At 38.8% G+C, this 19,056-nt stretch overlaps 1 protein-coding gene across 1 annotated transcript in view; it reads left to right on the top strand.

The window, feature by feature from the left end:
* The window catches only part of LOC145405340 (uncharacterized), a 94,373-nt gene that overhangs the window by 46,669 nt on the left and 28,648 nt on the right, over nucleotides 1–19,056 (top strand). Inside the window, exons 5-10 of the mRNA XM_080276751.1 lie at nucleotides 10,360–10,494; nucleotides 12,306–12,377; nucleotides 13,434–13,505; nucleotides 14,385–14,450; nucleotides 14,964–15,107; nucleotides 18,001–18,141. Coding sequence (XP_080132877.1) covers nucleotides 10,360–10,494; nucleotides 12,306–12,377; nucleotides 13,434–13,505; nucleotides 14,385–14,450; nucleotides 14,964–15,107; nucleotides 18,001–18,141 — 630 coding nt within the window. The remainder of the gene's footprint in view (nucleotides 1–10,359; nucleotides 10,495–12,305; nucleotides 12,378–13,433; nucleotides 13,506–14,384; nucleotides 14,451–14,963; nucleotides 15,108–18,000; nucleotides 18,142–19,056) is intronic.

Raw genomic sequence — 19,056 nt, 5'->3', positions numbered from 1 at the left:
TGTTAACCAGCCATATCTCAAAGTAAATAGCTAAGAAAGAAGTGTCAGGGAGCCTCCATACCTGACGAGAATACAGGCTATTATCATTCCCCTAATGTTCATATAACTGCAATTAACATTGTGTTCTCTCTCTCATTATTATCAAGCTTTTACAAATTTACAGTGTTCTCTCACTTCCATACTTTTCACCATGTTTCCATTACAGTACTTCTTTTGCAGTGATGTTTTTCGTATATTTTGTAATGTGTCAAGACAACTGCATGAAGGCAGTAACGTTCACCTTAATGTCAAGGTGTGAGACTTTGGTATGGCATGAGAACGAAAAGACAGGAGTAAAAGCTGTGGGTGTGGGATTATTAAGGAATGTGCGATGAGCGTCGAAATAATAAAGAATGAAGTGATACCTGAACGATATGGAGTCAGGGAAAAAATATATTTAGACGGTGTAGTCAGTTGAAGAGAATGGATGTAGATAGGATGATGAAAACGGTATATGTGAGTAATTTGAAGTTGAAAGTAGTACCAGTCGAACAGGGCGGTACTCCCAAAGCAGATGGAAAGCTGATGACAGGGAGAGCTGGAGCTCCCGTTTCATCAGCCTTTGGGGATAGTTTCTGACTAATCCCTTTTGCTAACTTTTTCAGTGTATCAGACAGTTGGCAAGCTTGTTCGCCAAGTTCCTCCTGCTGTCAGCGTCAAACTCCATGCACATTACACACTGCAAATCCTATTAAAAACATGGCGCCTCAACACCAAGCCTCGGAATCCCGGAGGGGGGGGGGGCGAAGAAGCCCCCACCATCTGCCTCTCTCCGTGTCGCGACCGAGCGAGATACGTGGGACTAATGTCTGACTCACTTCTGCTTCATTTCTGCAACATTCTCAGCATTTTGTCTAACTTTCTCTCTGTTAAACACGACCTCTTCTCCTCTAAACCTCACCTTCTCTTCCCCACTGAGACTCAATTGTCTGAGGCGGTTGATAGCAAACCTTTCTCCTTAACCTCCTACTTTCACTACACCCATTTCTAAGCCAAAGGTGGCTGTTGTGTGTATGTATGAAACAACATAGCTTGCTCTCATGTTTCTGTACTTGAATTATCTGAATTCTCTGCTATCTACCTTTGGCTATCCTGTCATTCTCTGACTAAATATATCCGTACTGCTGACTTATCCCCTAATTCGACTGACTGAAAAATTCTTCGAGTATCTTACATCTAAAATGGAACACATCCTATCAATTTCTCCTTTTTCTGAAATCTCCATTCTAGGTAATTTCAATGTTCAACACCTCCTTTGGCTCTCCCCTCCATTCACACATCCACCTGGTGAACAAGCCTACACTTTTCTATCTTCAATGACGTAGAGAAGCTTGTACAGCACCCTACCTGTATCCCCGACCGTCTTGGAGATAGTTCCATCATTCTTGACCTCTTCCTTAAAATTAATTCTTCTGTGTGCGCCGTTAATCTTTTCTCTCTGTTGGGCTCCTCCGATCACAACCTTATCACCTTAACCCGTTCTATCGCTCCAGTAAGGCCTGTGGACTCTACCAAGAAGCGGCAGCTGTAGCACGATGGAGCTGCTGATTGGGAGGCCCTCAGGCAGTTCTTCTTTGATTTTCCCTGGAATGATCATCGCTGCCATGGCTGGGAGTCACCTGAATGTGCCCTGTGCATTACGGATGCTATTCTCTTGCGCATGGAAGCATAGCCTACATTCCTCTGTCTTATCCTGTGACCAGTGCAAAAACCCTTGGTTTAATCACACTTGTTCTAATGCTGTCCAGTCAGAACGAGGAGAGGGCCTACAAAAGGTACCGGAGTCAACCCAACCCTGAATCTCATCTCATTTATGTTTCTGCCCGAAATTGTGCTGAGTCTGTTTTTCGCTGAGCTGAAAATAATTTAATTCGTGGTACATGCTTTGACCTCTCTAATATTCTTCCCGCTCATTCTGGCAACTTGCCAAAACCTTTCTAACGAATTTACTTCATCATCCTTCCCTTCTCTTTTCCACTCTCATGGCTCTGTAGCTATCTCTTCTACTGATGATGCAGATCTCTTTGCTCAGACTTTCTTCTCCAATTCCACCTTAGACGATTCCGGTGCTGTTCCTCCATCACTTCTCCCCTCTGACTTCCTTATGGCTGACATTAAAATTTCTTCACATGATGTATTTTCTGCCATCAATGGTCTCAGTACTAACAAGGCATATGGGCCTGATGGGGTCCCTCCTGTTGTCCTCAAGAACTGTGCTTTTGTGATACACCCTGCCTAGGTAAACTCTTTCTCCTCTGTCTGTCAACTTGTACCTTTCCTTCTTGCTGAAAGTTTGCTCTCATTCAGGCTATCCCAAAGATGGGTGACCATTCCCAGCCCTCTAACTATCGCTCAGTTTGCTTTAATATCCAGTAATTCAAAAGTTTTATAATTTATTCTTCATTTAAAAAGTTTAAAGCTAGATTCCTATCACAACCTTCTTTCCGGTCGTCAGTATGGGTTCCGTCAGGGACGCTCCACTGGCAATCATCGCACCTAACTTTCGATTCCTAGTCATTCTCCTTTCGGGACTGTAATCCAGGCTATTGCACTCGACATCTCGAAGGCTTCTGATCATATCTAGCATAAATCTTTAATTTCCAAATGCACTCGTACAGTTTCTGTCCCTCTATCTGTGCCTCCATCTCTGACTTCCTCTCTGGTCGTTCTATAGCAGCTGTTGTAGATGGCCACGGTTCTTCTGCTAGAGCTATCATAGTGGTGTTCCTCAGTCTCCTGACCTGTTACCAACTCTCTTCCTTCAGTTTATCAATGGCCTTGTAAGCTGTACATCTAGCCCGCTCCACTCATACACTGATGATACCACCCTTCACTTCTCCATTCGCTTCCCGCAGCATCCATTTCAGCAGTTACTTCAGCAAACAAAGAATAAGGCTGTGACACACCTAATGTCTGACTTGGCTCATATCTCTGATTGAGGTAAAAGTAGTCTTGTTTTTAATGCTTCAAAAAATCATTTCTTACATCTTTGAGCTTGTCAAAAAATTCCGCAGGAGTATCCTCTGATTTTTAACAAAAACCAACATAGTCCTGCATCATCTTTAAACATACTTGGTGTTTCATTCTCTCAGGAATTATCTTTGAAAGATCATATTACCGCTCTTGTAAAATCTACTTCCAAAATATTAGGTGTGCTAAGGCGACTCCGTGCCTTGTTTACCACTGCACAGTTGTTGACTCTATACACGGGTTTTATTCGCCCTTGTGTAGAGTACAACTGTCATGTGTGGGAAGGCTCCCCACATACTGCTCGTCTCAACAGAGTGGAGTCAAAGAATTTTTGTATAATTAAACCTCCTCCTCTTACTGCCTTCCTTCAACCTCTATCTCTTCGCCGCACTGTTGAATCTTTATCTCTTTTCTATCGACACTTCAACAATCACTGTTCCTCTGAACTGTCTGTTTGCATCCCCCCACCACTACGACGGCCGCGTAACACCTTTCTTGCGGCAAACTCTCGTTCCATTACTGTCCAACTCCTGAGTGGAAGAGTTAACCGTTACTCCCAGTCCTTCATGTATGCATCAGGCCAGTTCTGTAACTATCTTCATCTGTCTGTATTTCCTTCTGGTTACAACCTCCAGTCTTTCAAACGCAGTCTTTCCTGGCATATTGAAATGAACAGATCTTGAATGTAGTTCTTTATTATCTTGTTTTGTTTTTTCCCTTGAGGGAACAATCTTGCGGGCTTCTGGCCTCTTGTTCCTTCTTCCTTGTATTTAAAAAAAATGAGAGGATGATTGACGGATATGGTAAATGAGTTTATAAGAAAGCGAGGTACGGAAATAGGCAAGGTAAGGGATGTGCCAGGCGACCGAGTTGGTTGAAAAAATTATACAGTGATTAATAACAAGAGTTTGTCATCTTATTCTGAAGTTGACAGTCAGTAATTAACTCTATGTAGTAACTAACGTGAAGGTTGAATGACACTGTGGAATAACAACAACAACAACAAAAACAACAACAACAATAATAAAAATAATAATAATAATAATAATAATAATAATACTCACAGAGGGCATACCTCCGTCAGTGCCACTGCGGAATCCGGATACGGGTCCGCCCCAAATATTAATAAATTCTTTCTTGGTCCTTGGCCCACCGTTTCACAAAGCTTCATTGGAATTCATTGAGAACTTTTTGGAGATATCGCTACAAACAAACAAAAAATTTCTGGATCCGGATGATGATCCATCACCACCAAAATCTAATGGATTCTTCCTCAGGCCATATCTTACCCCTCCAAAAAATATAAGGAAAATCCGTTTATAACTTTCTGAGTAATCTTGTTAACAGACAAACAAACCAACGCTAGCAAAAACATAACCTCCTTAGCGGAGGTAATAACAATAATGATAAAGATAAAAATACTGCTACTACTACTACTACTACTACTACTACTACTACTACTACTAATAATAATAATAATAATAATAATAATAATAATAATAATGTAAGAGTAACGCCAGTTGTATACTTTATTACAGAATCTTGTCTGGAAACAAGATCAAGAGCATTGCACCTGGCATCTTACAACAGCTTCCCCTCCAAGTCCTGTAAGTATCATACCGTGACCTTCGTTAGTTGGGTAGTCCAGCTTCATGTTGTTTTGGTCATCAGCAAATTAGGTAGATAGCTACTGTACGTACATAGATTAACAGACATTTTATTGACCACATATTTGTACATAAAATAACATTGATACATACATACAAATACCTAGGCATTTCCTCCCTATGGATGTAGCCGAGACAGGACGACACACTCACCAAATTACTCATCCACACACACAAACTTACTGACAGTGCAACAAAAAATCTGAACTTAGTGCAACTATAAAAATACACCACATCCCCAAAATATGGTCCAACACTATTCGAAACATTAATACATATGTGTAGGTACAGTTAGGTACATATAATGAATTGTATCATTGAGACTCTTCAATAGATACGTCACCTATGTCTTATGTCCTTGGAGGAGTAAGTAGATCTGGCTGTTACGTGACTAATAAACCCCGTGTACTCGTAGATCAGCAGGTGGCCTGTTGGATTTCATGAAACGTAATGTGTTGCTCCTCTAAATTGTATAGTTATAATTTGACACACCACGGATGGACTGTCAGACTTCTTGGGCATTACACGAGTCTCATGCAGGGAGATATTCTAGCTCCTTTTCTCCTTGTACTTTTGGTAGATTAGATACTGATCACATAAGTCCCAGCATGAAGAGAAGATTGCCATTCTACAGAAGAACTAATAGACGCAAAACTAAGAGTCAGTTTTCGATCCTTATTCTGACAGTCTGGCTTTACTGTCACACACGGCTTCTAGTGCACAGTCTGGCTTTACCGTCACCCACGGCTTCTAGTGCACAGTCTGGCTTTACTGTCACCCACAGTTCTGGTGCACAGTCTGGCTTTACTGTCACCCACGGCTCCTAGCGCTCAGGATATGGCAGATAACTGCCTGCATCAAACCACCAGGATGGGATGATATATAAATGCGATCAAAATTGAGGTTTTGACTGTGATTTGGACACTGCATGTATGGATCACTTATAATATTGACGAAGATTGTTAAGCCTTTAGGCGCTATGAGTGACTTGTTCATATTATGTGGAATTAGCGCTAAGGCTCGTATTCTCGTCGGTTGAGGAAGCTTTCTAACACCTTTCCCTATGCGATTTATTTTGCTTTTTATATCTTACTGTCCTCCTCTGTGTTAAAAATGATTCCTTCCCATATCGCCACACTCGGCAAAAATAACGTACAAAAGGATATTAACCAGCCATCTCCCAAAATAAATCGTTAAGGAATGGGTGTTAGGGAGCTCCTCAACCAACAAGAAAATGAGCCTAAGTCTGTACTATGCCTTTCAATAAGGCATGCGACTTAGAGAGCTCTGAGATATCTGCAGTCTGTCTTCATATTAGGACTGCTGCTAGATACTATACAGCCCAAGACGTTTAAAGCAATAACTAAGAATATCTCACTGGAAAAGACAAAGGCATGGAATACTACAAACTCACTTAAAAAAAACAGTGAATGCAGCACACACTAATTTGTTGATGACTGCTTATAACATCCATTTGCCTGCTCGGATCGGTAACTTGAACTTATTCAGGCGAGACCAATTCCTACAGTAGTTAGATTCTACAGACGAAGGTCTTACAATTAGTAGGATACATAATAATACCAGAAAAATATTGACTGCAACTAGTACAGTGGGTGAGGATGTGGGGACCTTAGAATTCATGTTGTTATGGATTTGGCTACACCATAAAAAAAAAAAAAAAAAAAAAAAAAAGAGTGGTGCGGGGCACAACATACCTCGCCTGACAGCAGTTATTTTTAGCGCTGTTAAATAGTCATTCGGTACTGCCATTTAGTGTCAGTAAACAATTTAAGCCGCATCTAACATCAGTTTACACTTGCCCTGTGAAACTCCCAGATAAAGTCTACGGTTCTACGGTAATGGCGTGACTAATTTCACATCCAAGAACTCGCCCTATGGAACTCCTTGGCCTTGCGTTTCGCCTTTTTGATTTTTTTTTTTTTTTTTTTTTTTTTTTTTATGTGTCCGACTCTGGGCATAGGCTTCACAGCCTGCTATCAAGGCCCAGCAGTCCTCCTACATACCATAAACCTCTACATGTCACCACTTCGGCGCTAACACCCACCGTCCATATTGAATACATGCTAGGGCTGTCTCATACAGGACTGGTGTATTGGTATTAGCGGGGGTATTTTTACGACATGTCGGCGGGTCTTCTGGTAGATTGGAAGACATTACCTCCAGAATGAAACAAGTTCCTTCGGAGACCAGTGGCCACATATGCTGAAAATTTAATGTAATTTCATTCAGCCGTTTATCCGCTATCTTACTAGCAAACAAACAAACGAACAAACAAACTAGACCAAACACAATACCTCCTCGGGCTTCGTCCGGGCGAGGTGACTATCTTGTCAAACAATTATATTGATCGACACTGCCGCACTAGACCAACGGAACACGCGGCAGTACATAGGGGGTCTGATCATGGCTCGTATTCACGTCAGTTAAGGAAGCTCCTTAACACCTCATCCTTACCGATTTATTTTTGGATATGACTGATTATAATCGTTTTTTAAGCTATTTATGCAGAGTATGGTGATATAAGAATGATATAAGCAACACAGAAGAAGGAGGCAAGGTGTAATAAGCAAAATAAACCGTTTAGGAAGAGGTGTTAGGGAGCTTCTTTATTAACCGACTAGAATAGGGGCCTATGAGCCGCGAAATCTGACAATTGTACAGTACAGGTAAAACACATCATCAAATATGATTTTAAGTACTGCATAATTGCTACTGTTGTGCAATAATAACAATGAACCCCCCAAAAAAAAATATATATATATCACCATTAACAACAATAGCAACGACAATAATGGTAATAATAATAACAATGGTGATAATAATAATAATAATAATAATAATAATAATAATATAAATAATAATAATACTGGCAACAAAAAAAACAGCAGTAATAACAGCAACAAAATCAGTAACAAAAGCAACAACAACAAAACAACAACAATAAATCATCATCATCATCATCATCATCATCATCATAAATATCATCGTCATCATCATCATCCGGACCTCCTTTCCCACCCAAGGGCAGGGTGAGGAATAGTAGCAATGTCCAGACAGCACAAATTTGTCCAATCCAAATAGGCCACGCTTTCATTCACTCATCATTCAAGCCCCCGGAATCCTGGCTCTACCGGATACGCCAAAACCATTCACCACATTCTGCAGCTTCACACAAATGTATCCGATTGAGTCAATCCGGACGCTGCCATGCTCACAAGGGGTGCCAAAATCCCGGATCATGCATTCCTCCTCACGACATTCATCCAGCCAGCTCGATTTCTTGTCAGTTCCCTGGCCTCACCGACTTCCAAACTTCTCTTCCTCAAACACTCATCTACCATATCTCTCCACCTTCTTGGCCTACCTCGCCTCCTCCCTCCTTCAAATTCGCTCAGGTATACCTTTTTCACCACTCTATTGTTATCCATTCTTTCCACATGACCATATCATCTCAGGACTCTCTCTTTGATTCTGGTGTCTACAGACTTCCTCACTCCACACTTTCACGAATCACATTATTTCGTATCCTATCCACCCTCTGTACTCCACATACATTCCTCAGTGGTCCCATCTCCACTGCTCTTACTCTTGACTTTTCATTTTCATGCCACACCAGTGTCTCACAACCATATGTTAAAGTTGGCACTAACACTCCTTCATGTAAGCCTCGTGCAGCTGCAACACTCAAGCCTCTGTTTCTTATCAAGGCCTTCACTGCACCAGCTGCCTTCTTCCTTGTGTCACTCTACTTTCAACTTCTTTTGCACATTTTCCTCTCTTTTCAAACACTGTGCCCAAGTATTTGAACTCTCTCACCAATTCCAGGCTCTCTCCATTCACTCTGAGATCACACTGGGAGTCACCTTCTCTCTCAATAACCATCACTTTACTCTTCTCTACATTTACTCTCAAGGCACGACGCTCACAGACATCAGCAAACTCTGCACTAGCCTACAAAGTTCTTGTCCGGTACTTGCAAGTAGTACTGCATCATCAGCATACAACAAATTTGAGATATTCCATCTAACACCATTCATTACCAACGCCATCCCTCTCTCCATTACTCGTGTTTTTACTTCTCTCATCACCCCATATATATATATATATATATATATATATATATATATATATATATATATATATATATATATATATATATTGAACAACCATGGGGACATCACAAAACCTTGTAGCACGCCCACACCGATCGTGAACCATTCACTTAGATGCCCATTAATCCTTACATATTCTTCACCACCATCATAAAAACTCCTGACAGCACCTAGCAGCTTGCCATCTACACCATACATGAGCAAAACTTTCCACAATCCTTCTCTGTCTACTTTGTCGTATGCTTTTTCCGGATCCATGAATGCCATGAACACCTTATGGTCCTTGTCACAAGTAATGCCAGCAGCAGTGAAAACAACAATAACTTCGGCAATAACAGCAACAATAATAATAATAATGATAATACTGACACCAAAAAATCCGTCTTCTACTGTAGGCCTCTGGGATGCTGTCTTTTTTTTTTATGTGACCTTCATACCCCAGCTGAACTTGACCTTGAAACTATTTTTCTGGGGGGAAGGGGGCGCAGTCATAAAGCATCTAACCATAAGATACCTATGTACGGAGAGGATCCATTGTGACAAGTGGAAATGTTGGGTGGGAGAAAGACACAGGTTAGAGCTTGAATTCTTTATTTTCTTTAACTTTCCGGGCTACACAGAACCAGCTTTTATCCTCAAGATGGGTTGTGTGTGGATAGAAACGTTAGGGAAAATAAATCAAGCTCTAGCCCGTGTTTCTCTCCCACTCAGCATACCATTTTTCAGTCTCGTGTCCACATTTGCAGCAAAATCGTTAATTATATCCACTGAGGTTACAATTTTGGCTTGGTTTGTTCTTCTTCTTGTCCGTATATTAGCATTATTATGGAAAAACCATTGGCTGGAAATGCACCAAAATTGACATAAAGATTGAAGCTCATCAGAGGAACAAGTGACTATATTTTGGCCTCAGAAGCCTAGAGGTGAAGGTTAAAACTGGGGAAGGAGGTGTTGTTCAGAGGAGGTATGTATCCTCTGAGTGTTTTTTTTTTTTTTTTTTTTCAACTTTGAAGTAGCAGGTGATTATATGTTTGGGGGAAAAAGATCAGAGGTCAAGGTCAAAAGAGGGAATGGTGAAGCCTTGGCGGAGGTATGCATTGTCTATGTGCTTTTGTTTTTTATAATCTCTCTCTTATTTCACGCAGTTTTTCATTTACGTCCAGCAGCTTTACCCTAATTTCAGACATTTTTTCTTTATTTCAGGCTGTGTCCCTTATTTCAAGCAGGTTTCCCCTTATTTCAGCCAGTTTTACCTTTTTTCAGGCAATTTTACCCCTATTTCAGGCAGTTTCCCCTTATTAAAGGCATTTTCTCCTTATTTCTAGTAGTTCATCCCTTGTTTCAGGCATTTTCCCTATTTCAGGCAGTTTATTTTTTCCTTATTTGAGGCAGTTCTTCCCTTATTTCAGACAGTTCTTCCTTTATTCCAAACAGTTTTCCTTTATTTCAGGCAGTTTGTCCCTTATATCAGGCAGTTTTTTGTTATTTCAGGCAGTTTCTTTATTTCAGGCAGTTTTCCTTCATTTCAGGCAATGTTTCTGTCATTTCAGGAAGCTGGATAAAAACCTTGTGTCTGTGCTAAGTGAGGGTGCGCTGCCGGCGACGCTGCGGGAGGTGTCACTGGAGGGCAATGCCTTGACTGTCTTCCCCCCAGCCCTCACCTCCCTTACCTCACTTCACACACTGTACGTTAAATCTCTACAATAATAGGGTGTCCCAGAAAATATATAAGAAACTTGAGGTTACTTTTAGATAATTTTTGAGGGATAAACTGTATATATAAACTTACGGTAGGTCTAAATCTTAACAGTTGTGGAACTACTTTACTGTTACTGATGGCCACATGACGGAAAATGATCTTTCTCATAATTCTCTCTCATAATTCACCCACAAAGGCACAAGCAGCTGTAGCTCTATAAAGGCGGCTAGCTGGACCCGTGTTGATATAGAATTTGTTGCTCAAAAATAACCCACGAATATCCTACTAAAATTCCCCACACGTTTCCCACATCCTGCTAATCTCTGTACTTGATATTATGTTCGTATTCATTTGTCTTTACCTTTATTAGCAAGAATATTTTTTTCTTATTCACTGTACGATACTGTAGCTTTTTCAATACTACAACTTCGTACTTAGTAGTATGTTCTTATTCATTTGTAACCTGTATCTTTATTGGGAAGATTTTTTTTTCTCATTAGCTGTTCTGCACTGTACTTCTTCATGAATCTTCAATACTGTTCTGCACTGTACTTCTTCATGAATCTTCAATACTAAGGTTAAATCAATTGCATTTTAGTTCACCCACAGCTAAGCGATTTTATTCAACTCAGGAGAGACCCCGTCTAGTGAAGGGGTCAACCAAGGAGCCATCTAACTTTTCCTTTTGAGAGAATCTTTTGAGTGAAATGTTTGGAAGTAATAAAAATACCACAAACAAGAAGTCATACTAGTGAAGATGTCAAGATACTATTCCTTGTAGGTCATATTACTTTCATGTCACGGGCAGAGAGGAGGGACGCCTTCACTACTGCCTTCCTTCCGGGCCATCACTACACTTACTTAAATTCTTATACTACACGCACGAACACTTTATATTTTAATTATCCTTCACTTTTCATAAACTGTTTTGTGACTGGCTTTACCCACGCAGTGTACGTACCAATTCCTTTTTTATAATTTATCCAAAACCATATTATTACATTTATAGTTGTTTTTACCCATATGGTGTATGTACCAGCTCAGTTTTGTCTTCATCCAAGAGTGTTTGATGACCGTCTGTAGCCATGAATTGTGCATACTAATCACTATTTTTTTTTTTTCATTTGTCGATAACCATAATAAAACAGGCATAACTTTTTACCCATATACTGTATTGTACATCCCAACTCAATTTTATTTTCATCCAAAGCATTTCCATGTGTTTAAGGACTGCCTGTAGCCATGACCTGTACACATCAATACTTAGCTTTAAATTATTATTATTATTATTATTATTATTATTATTATTATTATTATTATCATTATTATTATTATTATTATTATTATTATTATTATCATTATTATTATTATTAGTAGTAGTAGTAGTATTTATGGGTCTTGTTCGTGGTGGCGCAGGAAGCTTCGTTGCACCACTTTCTTCGCGATTTATTGTGCAGTGTAAACTTTAACATTATAATATGCAGTTTATATCGCACCTTAATATTCACATAATTTTTAGGCGGCAGATGAACAGAGGATGGAAAAAACAAGTAAAAAATCCATCCATCCATCCATCCATCCATCCACCCATCCATTCATCTATCCAGCCATCCATCCATACATATATGATTTGCATCACTGGCGTAAAAGAGGATAGTACGGTGTAATGTGCAGACTAAATCGCGAAGGACATGGTCTTCAGAATCACTTTGAATTGATTAGGTCACGTAGTAAGTTAAGAAAGACTCTGTTAAACCTGTAATTCACTTAAGGATGCTGTGCCCCCCCCCCCTGCAGGAACCTGGGTATAAATCTACTGACTGAGCTGAAGGCCAGTGACGTGGGAAGACTCACCAAACTGCTTATACTGTAAGTTTATAATGTTACTAGTTTACAGAGTAATCAGTAAATTGCGTAAAGTTTCGTAAAAAGTGTTTTCCGGATCCTGAATCTGTAATACGAATCAGATCGGTCCCAAAACTTAATCGATTGTTCCCTAGGACATGGGCTATCTACCCACCAAATTTGGTCCAGATCTCTCTCTTAGTTTTTGAGTAATCCTGCTAATAGACAGAGAAATAAACAAACAAACACCCAGGGGCGAAAACATATTCCCCCTGTCGGAGAATAATAATAATAATAATAATAATAATAATAATAATAATTAAATAATAATAATAATAATAACAACAATAAAGGGCTCGTAGCGATGAGTTAAATTTTTAGCTCAGGAAGGTCTCGTTAGGTTCAGACACTACCTGGAGCCAGCGGAAAGGTGGTATTGCCCCCAGGTGTACTAAATAATCAGCTGTTTGAAAGGCACACCTGTGAACTCCAATCCAGGTAATCAGGGTACGAGGAGGTGATGCTGCTTGCTGTATACAGTACTTATTCTTCCTGTTCCTCCCTCTGTCTGTCTATCTGTCTATCTATCCATCTCTCTCTCTCTCTCTCTCTCTCTCTCTCTTATCCATCAATATTTAGAAAGGAGTACACATGCAGCAGGTGACCTTTGGGTCCTTTCGGGGCTGTTGGTCAGAGAGAGAACTATCGCTGTTATCTAAATCAATGAGCTGAAGATAAGGATGTTACTTATTCACTCAGTCAGTCTGTATATCTGTATTTCTACTTATCTACCTATATCTATCTAACTGTCTATCTGCGGACCTCTTTACCTATCTGCCTACCTACTAACCCCCCCCTCTCTTTCTCTTTCTGCCTACCTACCTACCAGTCTATATGCCTATCCATCTCAACCTATTTACCTACTCACCTACATACCTATCTATCAGTCTATACCTGAAACTCACTCAATGGTTTTGCTATCCGTCTGACTGTATCTCCCTGTCCTTCACTGTCATCCAGTTGCCTCTGTACAATTAATAAGCAGCCATATACACCGTCCTGTTCTTTTTCTGCCTTCAGGTTACTACACCAGAACCGTCTTAGCAGTGTGGAGGAAGGGGCACTCACCAACCTTACGAGGCTGGAGATTCTGTAAGTAACACACACACACACACACACACACACACACACACACACACACACACACACACACACACACACACACACACACACACACACACACACACACACACACACACACACACACACACACACACACACACACACACACACACACACACACACACACACACACACACACACACACACACACACACACACACACACACACACACACACACACACACACACACACACACACACACACACACACACACACACACACACACACACACACACACACACACACACACACACACACACACACACACACACACACACACACACACACACACACACACACACACACACACACACACACACACACACACACACACACACACACACACACACACACACACACACACACACACACACACACACACACACACACACACACACACACACACACACACACACACACACACACACACACACACACACACACACACACACACACACACACACACACACACACACACACACACACACACACACACACACACACACACACACACACACACACACACACACACACACACACACACACACACACACACACACACACACACACACACACACACACACACACACACACACACACACACACTGATATGTTGTAAGGGTTTGTGTGGTTAGGGATATGATACTGAGATTACACAGTAGAATGTCTCTTAGAACAAGGTGTTACGAGACAAGTTGTGGTGTCGTGAAATAACGTGATAAGCTGTGGTGTGGTGGTGTAAAGTGGTATATGGTGGTGTGATGGTGTAATGTGGTATATTGTGCTGTGATGGTGTAATGTGGTATATTGTGGTGTGGTGGTGTAATGTGGTATATTGTGGTTTACAGAGATCTGGGTGAGAACAGACTGAAGGAAATACCACAGGTCACTCACTGTCGCAACCTACGCCAGCTGTAAGTACTCTCTCTCTCTCTCTCTCTCTCTCTCTCTCTCTCTCTCTCTCTCTCTCTCTCTCTCATCTTCATCGTTTTCCCGTGCTCTGTTTCTCTCATCCTCCTCATCTCTCCTTGCATTGAGGCTACACCTACGTCCGCATCTTACCACGCCTCATTACCATCCTCCATCCAGTCATATTTAATATTTCCTCCGCCTTAACTTCAGATCATTTTATTACACTAACTCAAGCTGGGACAGGAGAGGGTAAGGATGTCCATTTTTAGGTATAGTAAAATAATAAAGTTGTTAGCCAAGATTTAATGGTAAGTAAAGTATGAAGGCATAAATCTGGCTATGTCCACAAGTGTTGCTTTTCTACTTTCTGAATCTTGAAGGTGTGTGTGTGTGTGTGTGTGTGTGTGTGTGTGTGTGTGTGTGTGTGTGTGTGTGTGTGTGTGTGTGTGTTATACCAGACTGATGTTCAAACTCCATCATGAAGAGGGTAACAACATTTTACATTTCACCTCAAGACTACTGAGTGGCAATCGAGTGAGCTACGTGGCAGAACACACACTGACGGGGCTGACGCGGCTGCAGGAGGTGTGGCTGCAGTCCAACCCCCTGCGTACCGTCCACCACAGGGCATTTACCAACCTGCCGGCACTCACTAAGCTGTAGGTGTATTCTGTGTTCCTGTACAAGTGTTCATTTAGCCCTGTTTTTATTGTGTTAATGTGGGTAGTGATGAATATGTTGTTTTGATCGTCTATAAACAGCAGTATAAATAAATGAATGAATAAATACTGTAAACAAGATGGTATTGCATTTTATAGATTCATCAAATTGACATCTTTTCTGCTATATTACGTTGATGCCTTCTTTGTTATAATCTCCCTATCACCGCACTATTCTACTTAGGTTAGCAGAGAACCCTTGTATCTTCCAGTATTTTCAACACGCTGTGAAAAATGGAATCTATCTTGAAACACTCATTAGTCCACTAAAGACATGCTTAGCTGTCTTTGAATTTAAATACTATTCTTACTAAGCTGGGAAGATACCTGGTGCCCTAGTTGTATCAGCCTGCATGCCCCACAATATAGCAAGTTTTATTTCGTATTGTCGATGGAAGGGTTTATTTAGCTCAAAAATGGACCTCTTTGACTGCTTGCCATTACAAAGCTTACATTTATTCTGGGTACCAATTTAAGAGTTTGTTAAGCTGAAAAGATGTGTTGGTGTGAGTTACTTGATACGCAGGGAACATCATCATCTGAACTTTAATTCCTCTTTACAAAATGAAAAGAGAAGCACAAAAGAAGAAAACAGTGAACATTCCGTCGACATTTTTTTTTTTAAGGTGTCCTAAAGATTTAATTCAGATTTAGCGATTAAAAACAATCCTTCAACCTCATCACTACCATAGTTCTTTCACGCTGACTTGGCTCAAATTTTCGTCCTTTTGCAGCTTATTTCACATAGCTCAGTGGAAGAAAATATAACACTGTGGCTCTACATCCTTTCTGTAGAACTTCCTCGTGACTATACTTCTTTCGCAGCAAGAAGTCCGTTCAGGGTGTGGCAGAAGTTGGAATTTCCCCGAGTGTGACGTTGCCAATTTGACCACCAGTTATCGGATTATCACTCTGTCTCTCTACCTACCCCCATCCCACCTGTTTCTCTCTCCCTCCCTCCCTCCCTCCCTCTCTCTCTCTCTCTCTCTCTCTCTCTCTCTCTCTCTCTCTCTCTCTCTCTCTCTCTCTCTCTCTCTATATATATATATATATATATATATACATATATATATATATATATATATATATATATATATATATATATATATATATATATACATATATATAAATGTATATATTTATATATATATATATATATATATATATATATATATATATATATATATATATATATATATATATATATATATATATATATATATATATATATATATATATATATATATATACATATATATATATATATATATATATATATATACATATATATATATATATACATATATATATATATATATATATATATATATATATATATATATATATATATACATATATATATATATATATATATATATATATATATATATATACATATATATATATATATATATATATATATATATATATATATATATATATATATATATATATATATATATATATATATATATATATATATATATATATATATATATATATATATATATATATATATATATATATATATATATATATATATATATATATATATATATATATATATATATATATATATATATATATGTATATATATATATATATATATATATATATATATATGTATATATACATATATGTATATATATATATATATATATATATATATATATATATATGTATATATATATGTATATATATGTATATATATATATATATACATATATGTATATATATATATATATATATATATATATATATATATATATATATATATATGTATATATACATATATGTATATATATATATGTATATACAGTATATGTATATATATATATATATATATATATATATATATATATATATATATATATATATATTATTTATTTTCAACTTTTTTTCCACACCACCTATGAGGTAAAAGTCTCTCGAGCGGGAGCGGGTGGGAGTTGTGGGACCTTCCATCCTGGGTGGTGGCTAGACAGGGAGTGACCCTGGGTCCCTCGCCGACCTCGGCGTGGCAACATGGGAAAAAAGCCTTGCCACGTGTCATAGAATTCATTCAAATCGTTGTTATAATTCTAAAAAGTGGTACTCAATGTACTATATAGCTTCCTTTACTATATACAGAATATGAAAAATAATTTCAAATAGTACATAGATGGGAAATAAGAGAGAGAGGCATGTACTACGGTTGATTTGGCAGCATCGCTAGAGGTGATTCACCAGCTGGGCCCCACCCTGAACGGACTTCTTGCGGTGAAAGGACTATAGTATCATATTCAAAAGTCAGTCTATTGTTATAGCTCCATATTCAAGTTGGAGGGATGATAATTTTTGACCAAAGTAAAGTGAAGGAAGTATTGAAGCCCTCGGTAAGTTTCATCAAAATATCTGGAAATACCAAACATAAATTATAACAAGACGCCGCCATCCCATTGTGCATATGAAGGTTAATAATTTCCATGACCTTTATTGTTTCTGAATACAGTTAATTTATATATCTGTTTAATGTAATCCGACGACCTCGGGAAAATATTGTTCTTATGAGGCCGGACGTTGTGCTGTGAAGGATTTGGAGTCGTCCTCAGTTATCGCCACTGTACATAGCTGAATACAGTCGTGTGGAGGCAGCAAAAATTATTATTAGGCCTATTATTATTATTATTATTATTATTTATTATTATTGCAATGATAATATATACCATAGAAATAGCAAATAACACAAGAAGTAAGGTTAATAATTTTCTGTCACTCAGGATCCGCAGGTAGAAAGATATATACAGTAAATTTGCTTCTTCTAATTCTTCTCCATCTTCTTTTTTTGCCACAGTATTCTGAAGGAGGCCCACCAGCTACATGAGTTCCCTGACCTGAACGGTACGGTGAGCCTGGAGTCAGTCAGGATCGACCGCGCCTCCCTTACCACCGTTCCTCACGACCTCTGCACCGTAGCACCACAACTACGTACACTGTGAGTCATAGCTTTCTCACAGTCATATTACAAGTGCCTTTGATGATTTTGTAACACCTCCTCCATAGCAGTTATTTTCCACAACATGTCTATATTTCCTCTTGTATTTTGGTGATGCAAATTATGTACATATTAAGACATTAAATATCACGCTAGAGAATGTTCAAGTGTAACTGGAAAAATAAATCGCTGAGATAGAAGTGTTCGGAAACCAATAGCACTTGTAGGATGATCCACACTTTATCAAATTGTGCCAGAACCTAATAAGATCTTTTAAACTGATCCAAAACTCTGTCAAATCCTAGCGATTTATTCCAGCATTAATATGTATTATTTTGTTTACTTCAAAGCCATGTCCAACCGTACTGAGACACTGACTGTTTCGTCTACTGCTGATTAATGTACGGTTGTGGACAAGAATATCGCATCATTTATTACACAAAGGAAACTCATTCGTAAAATTCTGAAAACAGTTGGGCTCCAAACATCCCATATGGAGCTTCGATAATCACTGCTCACCATCTCGTCACGTTTCTTAATGAAGTGAATCAATAATGAGCAAAAGACAGCACAGTTACGGTTCATAGTTTCCTTACACCGCCTTATAACTGTGTCAGAGAAGAAATAGTTACTTATCTACATTGTTCTGAAACTGTATTAAAACCTTCTGAAGCCTTTATTTCTGACAGACTTTCTCAAAGCTCTGAAATGAGATTCTGCTGAATTCGCACAGCCTTAAAAAGTTCTTTGTTAAATCTACACAGACGTGTGACTGTTCAATGAGATTCTGATGAATTAAGACAGCTTTGATTCTGGTATTGTTAAATCTACACCGACGTAAAGCTGTGTAATGAATTTCTTTGAATTTACACAGCCTTTAGAATTTGTCAACACCTAACAAGATATTCTTATAAT

Source organism: Coenobita brevimanus, chromosome 66 (assembly GCF_032717465.1).
Source record: "Coenobita brevimanus isolate Jiangsu-jjx chromosome 66, ASM3271746v2, whole genome shotgun sequence".
Classification (NCBI taxonomy): Eukaryota; Metazoa; Arthropoda; class Malacostraca; order Decapoda; family Coenobitidae; genus Coenobita; species Coenobita brevimanus.
This window is presented reverse-complemented; position numbering and strand designations above follow the sequence as displayed.